The sequence below is a fragment of the Mus caroli genome, chromosome 5, assembly GCF_900094665.2.
Source record: "Mus caroli chromosome 5, CAROLI_EIJ_v1.1, whole genome shotgun sequence".
Taxonomy (NCBI): domain Eukaryota; kingdom Metazoa; phylum Chordata; class Mammalia; order Rodentia; family Muridae; genus Mus; species Mus caroli.
In genome coordinates this window covers 13487100-13493099 of record NC_034574.1, presented here as the reverse complement: position 1 = coordinate 13493099, position 6000 = coordinate 13487100, and the positions used below count along the sequence as shown (strand labels likewise).

Sequence of the window (6000 nt, the reverse complement as noted above, 5' to 3'; positions counted from 1 at the left end):
AGAAAGAAAGAAAGAAAGAAAGGAAGGAAGGAAGGAAGGAAGGAAGGAAGGAAGAAAGAAAGAGGAAACACTAACACATGAGCAGCCAGAAAAGACTTCCATAAAGATAAGGAATGTGTAGTGTTGCCCTGGTTAAACTACAAAAACAGCAATATGATCACAGTTTGGGAGTGGGGGGGTCAGGGTGTAACTGAGTTTTATATAATAGTCTAACTGAAAAGCACAGAACCAACCATTTCTCTACTTGTGGCAAGGAGAGAAAAGTGAATCATGGAACTTCTAGATCCTTCTCATGAAGCAACTTTAAAAAGCAGTAGGTGGAGGGTGCAAGTGACCATAACACACACAACAGCTGTGCACAAAGTCATGGGCTGAACAAATTCTAAAAGTCTCTATAAAACTGTTTCATTAGAAATATAAAGGCATAGATATAAACCGAATGGTGTTTAAAAAATATCTACTACATAAACACAGCATATCACACCTATCTCTTTTTGGAAATAGCAGTATACAGATCCAAAATTCTTGAGTCTCTGTTGACTTTAACCAACAGCTACAGAGGCAGAGGCAGAGGCAGAGGTAGGGGGAATCTCTGAGTTCAAGGTCAGCCTGATCTATAGAGCAAGTTCCAGGACAGCCAGGGCTACACAGAAATCCTGTCTCAAAACAAACAAAAATAATTAGTTGCTGAGTTTTGAAAAAATTTTTTCAGGCTTTCTGCCTCTGGGTATCTGTTGTGCAGAGACATAATCACTAGTGAAAAAGGAAGTGGCACCTCTACTCTTCAACCTATGTAGATAAGATGTTTTTGGAACCAGGAGCCGCAGGATACTCCCTGCAAAGTAAGCCAGGTACCCTATGTTATCAACAATTTTAAGAGATTAAAAAGTGCATTTGAATTTAAAGAAATTCTTAGCATTGAAAAAGTTTTCCTCTACATTAAGGTTTGAAAGTTCTAATCCGTGCATGCCTCGTCACCTGAGAATACTCTCATTCTTTCAGTCTTCCTTCCTTTTTTTTTTTTGCGGGGTTCTCAGAACCCACAAACTTCCATCACTTGAAGCCTTCTCTGGCCTTTGAATTGTTTCACAGACAACGAAGATCATCAAAGGTCTATGTGACTGGAGTAACCCCCTGTGTCTGAATCCTAGATTCTAGCATGTTCTACCACATCATGGTAGCTGCTCTCTGTACTTGCAGTATTCCAAAATGCAGGGGCCTTTGATAGACTGCCCTCCGAGGATTGTACTCTTAGGGGGACCCACCCCTGGGCTAGAGAAATGTGTGGGCCATAATGTCTGCCATTGTGCCTTCCATAGAGCCACACCAGTGTTGTTGATAATAAATGACGGGTGTTTATCTTGGAATTGTTTTCTATGGGCAGATGCTGTGAAAGATTCAAAGGCTGTAAAGAAAAAATACCCCTATTGTTTAATCAATGCCACTCTCCTATTTAATGTGAGGGTATCTTGTGAAATTTGCTTGAATATCAAACACCTAGTAAACTTCAGGCAGTTTTCTCCTGAGATGTTTCAAATATGCTGTTGAAGTACAACTTGTATTCAGATGCTGTGTGTGTGTGTGTGTGTGTGTGTGTGTGTGTGTGTGTCCTATTTCCATGGCTTCCTTTCTTCTGTTCTCAACAGTCAGAAATGTAGAAAAGCTTGATGGTCTAATGTGCCCCGGGAGTAGTAGCTACTGCTACATGGATTGAGAATGAAAGGGGCTGCCATTTCCTCAGGAATCTAATAGAGCAGTATGGCATAAAGCTAGGCTTCAGCTCATGAGGAAACCTTTTGTAGGTAGCCTACAGGGGACAGTTTGGGAAATGATCCCTTGGTTTGGGACTTCTGTGAAAGGAAGATGGAAATGCCCCATCTGACACATTGTGGCAGTCTCGGGATCAGCAAGTCATATTGGCATGGGATACAGAGGCCTTGTTATTAACATCTACTCTTTAAAGTTTTTTCATAATACTCCTTTCAATTTTTTCTGGATTTAAAATTTTTGTTTGATGAATAAATGTATCATGTATATGCCTGATCTCCACAGAAGTCCAAAGACCATCCCAAATTCCCTGGAGCTGGAGCTAGGGGTGGTTGTAAGACGCCGTGTGGGGGCTGGGAAACAGGTTCTTCTGCAAGAACCACGTCCACACTTAATACTGTGCCATCTCCTGGAGGCTGTGGCTACCATGGGCATAGAAGCCCCGTCCTCTTCCTCCTCCTCCTCCTCCTCTCTCCTCTTCCTCCTCTCTCTTCTTCTTCTTCTCCCCTCCTGCCTCACCCCTCTTCTCTCTTTTCTCCTCCTCTACCCACTTCCTCCTTGTCCCCTTCCTCCTCCATCTCCCCTCTTCCTCCTCACTCTAGATTTATTTATTTTGGGAGTATGAATATTTTGCCTGTATGTATGTGTAGTATGTGTATGCTTGGTACCTGTGGGTGTCAGAAGAGGGCATCAAACCTTTGGCACTGGAGTTAGGATAGTTGTGATCTACCATGAGAACCAACCATGCGGGTACTCTTAATTGCTGATACGTCTCTCCAGCTCCCTGAATTTTCTGCTTTTAAATTTTTTTTACATTGGTCTTTTCTTGCATGTGTGAATATGTACCATATGCATGTCTGGTTTCTTCAGAGGTCCGAAGAGGGCATTGGATCGTATGGAGCTGGAATTATAGCTGGCTGTGAGCTGTCCAGTGTGGGTGCTGGAAACAAAACATGCGTCCTCTGTAAACTTATCAAATGCTTTTAACTATTTCTCTCCAGTTCCCCAAGTGGCTTCTTGATATAACTGTTCTGCTTCAAAGGAGCCAAAAGTTAATATTAAGATGTTTACCCAGCAGTTAACATGTCTATCAGTGTGGAACAAAGTCATGAATGAAACAATTTCCAGTACTGCAATTTGCAATAGGAGCTTGGCTTACTTTTATTTATTTATTTATTTATTTATTTTCATGGTTTTGGGTTTGGGAGTCTCTCTCACTACCTTAAAACTCACCAGCCCAGGGTCTGTTTAAATGTGTGTCAATATTGTTCCTTAGCCTCAGAAATGCTGGGGTTAGAGCTGTTAGCTACCATGTCCAGCCAAAGAATAGATTTAAAAAAATACTTTAGAAACTATGCAATAGCAGAAACATTTTTTTCTGCTGAGTTTAATGAAATAATAGAAAAATGGAGTTAAATATGAGCATTCTTATGGTTGGTAACAAAGTTCATCTTAAGTTTTATTGTTTTATTATGTTTTAAGATGTACAAAATTTTGTTAAGAGATCTGTATGTAGTAAAGTGATTACTACTATCTTGAAAATGTTAACATTCATCATTGCATGTAATAATTATACATTTTTCTTCCTGTGGTTAAAGTCAACTCACTAAGCAAAATTCTGAATACAGGGCTGGGGGTGGGGGATATATTTATGCTAGAGCATTTACTTGCCTTGAGTATGGGAAGCCCAGAGTTTGATCCCCAGCACCACAAGAAAGAACAGGAAGGAAGACACAGGGACAGAGAAAAGGGGGGAAGTTGGTTCTGAGACCACTTCTTGCTGATGACGAGATATATGCGCCATACCTTAGGTCTGTGTACTTGCTAATCCTATGGAGCCACTGCTTGTGTCTTATTTTAATACAAAAGTCACTATTTGTGAACATGCTAGTCATGCACACGTGTGTGCTTTGGGAGCTGGAGATACTTAAGTATACTGAATTAGAAAATCCTTATTTTGTTTTCTAGGTGCTGGTGAATCTGGAAAGAGTACCATTGTGAAGCAGATGAAGTAAGTAAATGGAAGATATTAGATACGGTTTTTATGACTCTAAGTGACCTCTGTAAGGAAGTGTTCTTCTCTCCCTTTGATCTCGGTAGAATTATCCACGAAGCCGGCTACTCAGAAGAGGAATGTAAGCAGTACAAGGCAGTGGTCTATAGCAACACTATCCAGTCCATCATCGCCATCATTAGAGCCATGGGGAGGTTGAAAATCGACTTTGGAGACTCTGCTCGGGCGGTAAGGCATTCAGTGTGTTGGCTTGGGTCTGATGATTAACTCATGGGACAATGCTGCATCTGTAGCTGTATAGCTGAGGCCAGACAGCTGTTCAGAATGCCTCATGAAAGAAATTAAAAGGACCGACGTGAGTCTGGAGCCTCTGAAGTAAGGGAAGTAAGAAATACACAGACCTGTACTCTCCACCTTCTGCCGTTTTCCCTGACTTCTCCAGCCTCTTCAGAAAGAGCTGAAGTAATTTCTATATAACATAGATATTAGAGTCTTAGTAACATCTTTCCAGCCCTACAAAACACCTGGGCAAACCCACTCAAAGTAGGGCAACTTGGTGGCTCACAGCATGAAAGGTTTCAGACCATGATTGGCAGACTCCATTGCTATGGTCTTTAGGCAAGGCTAAAACATCATGGTGGGGAGGGGGATGGAACAGTGGATTACCTCATGACAGGCAGGAGGTAGAGAGAGACAGAAAGAGGACAAGGGACAAGATATTCTCTTCAAAGACAAACAGTGACATGATTCCTCCAGCTTGGCCCCATTCTAATTGCATGTTCACCTATGAATTTGCCAACAGTTTAATTCACTAGTGAAGCTATATTTGCCCCATCCAGTCATGTCAATAGCCCACTAGTTAGAGAAAAAAAAAAAAAACTCAGCAAATGAACATTTACAGCCATTTTATACTCAAACCATAACACATAGATACCTCGGTGCCTACAATCTCATATGCTGTTACCATAAATAAAATGCCAGAGGTAATTAGCTTAACAAGACAAAGGGTTTACGTTGCCTCACAAGTTTAGATATTTTAGTCTAACACTTGGCTTGTTGAGGCAGGAGGATTGCTGCAATGAGGCTGGCATGGATTACACAGTGAGTACTAGGACAGCCAGGCCAGGATTACACAGCAAGAAAATAAAACAACATTGCAGCACTGACACGATCTCATTATTTATGCTTGGGCCTAGACTAAAACAGCGACTGAACCCTCAGTAATGAAACCGGTATGAGTTTGCTTATCTTTGGGACAGGAAAATACCAGCTATTTAAAGACATGAATCAGAGTTTCAGAGCTAAGTGGGATTTCAGCAGAGCAGCCAGTGCCTGGTAGAGAAGCTGGGAGGCAGGAAGGAAGCTCATGGCAGGGCAGCAGCAGACCTGGAGTGCAGCAGGCTTGGTGCTGGCTGAGGCTCTCTGTGCTGGCTCCCTCCTGTCATCCACAGCATCCTTTCTACAAAGCACTGTCTTCTCCTTTCTCTCTATTTGATGCTTACTCTGTTTATTTGAGGATCTTTACTTGTTATTTTGGCCACACATCACTGAGAGGATGTTCTGTCATTTCTACACCAAAAATATTATGATATATGAAAAAAATACAGTCTGGTTTCACGTATGTGAAATCTGAAACAAATGTATAACTCAAGTCTCAAAGAGAAAGTAAAACAGTTGTTAGTGGGGTACAGTCAGGTGGAGGGAAATAATGGGGTGTAGTATATTTTAAGAGATGCATATGTAGCAGGGTACTCACTACAATCATAAAAAATGTAACATTCATCATTTCTATAATTACTGACTTAGCAAGTTCCTGGGTGGTACAGGGCTGGGTGAATATTGCTTGGTGCTCCAGCACTTACTGGCCTTGACTATGTGGGACCCAGAGTTTGGCCCCCAAACTATAAAGTCTACATAGTAGCATATATGTAAGGTAAATCTAGAGAGGGAAGGTACAATGTTGAGACTGTGGTCAAGATCATTCTAAGTAATTAGTTTATCATTTATTCATTCAACACTCTCAGAGCACTTGTTAGGTGAATAAATGATAAGTGCATAAATTACACTGGATGAATAGTAGATGAGACAGAATATTCTAGATATAATCAAATCTTATTTCAGGAGGAAATTTAGAGGAATGTTATGAATTATTAAAAATTATTTTGAAACACTCTTGGAAATACCACTGACTTCTTAATCTCTGTTTAAAAGAATGGCAC

At 41.0% G+C, this 6000-nt stretch overlaps 1 protein-coding gene across 1 annotated transcript in view; it reads left to right on the top strand.

Moving 5' to 3' along the window:
- Gnai1 (G protein subunit alpha i1) overlaps positions 1-6000 on the top strand; it is a 77267-nt gene that overhangs the window by 45061 nt on the left and 26206 nt on the right. The window contains exons 2-3 of the mRNA XM_021162971.2: positions 3736-3778; positions 3868-4009. Coding sequence (XP_021018630.1) covers positions 3736-3778; positions 3868-4009 — 185 coding nt within the window. The remainder of the gene's footprint in view (positions 1-3735; positions 3779-3867; positions 4010-6000) is intronic.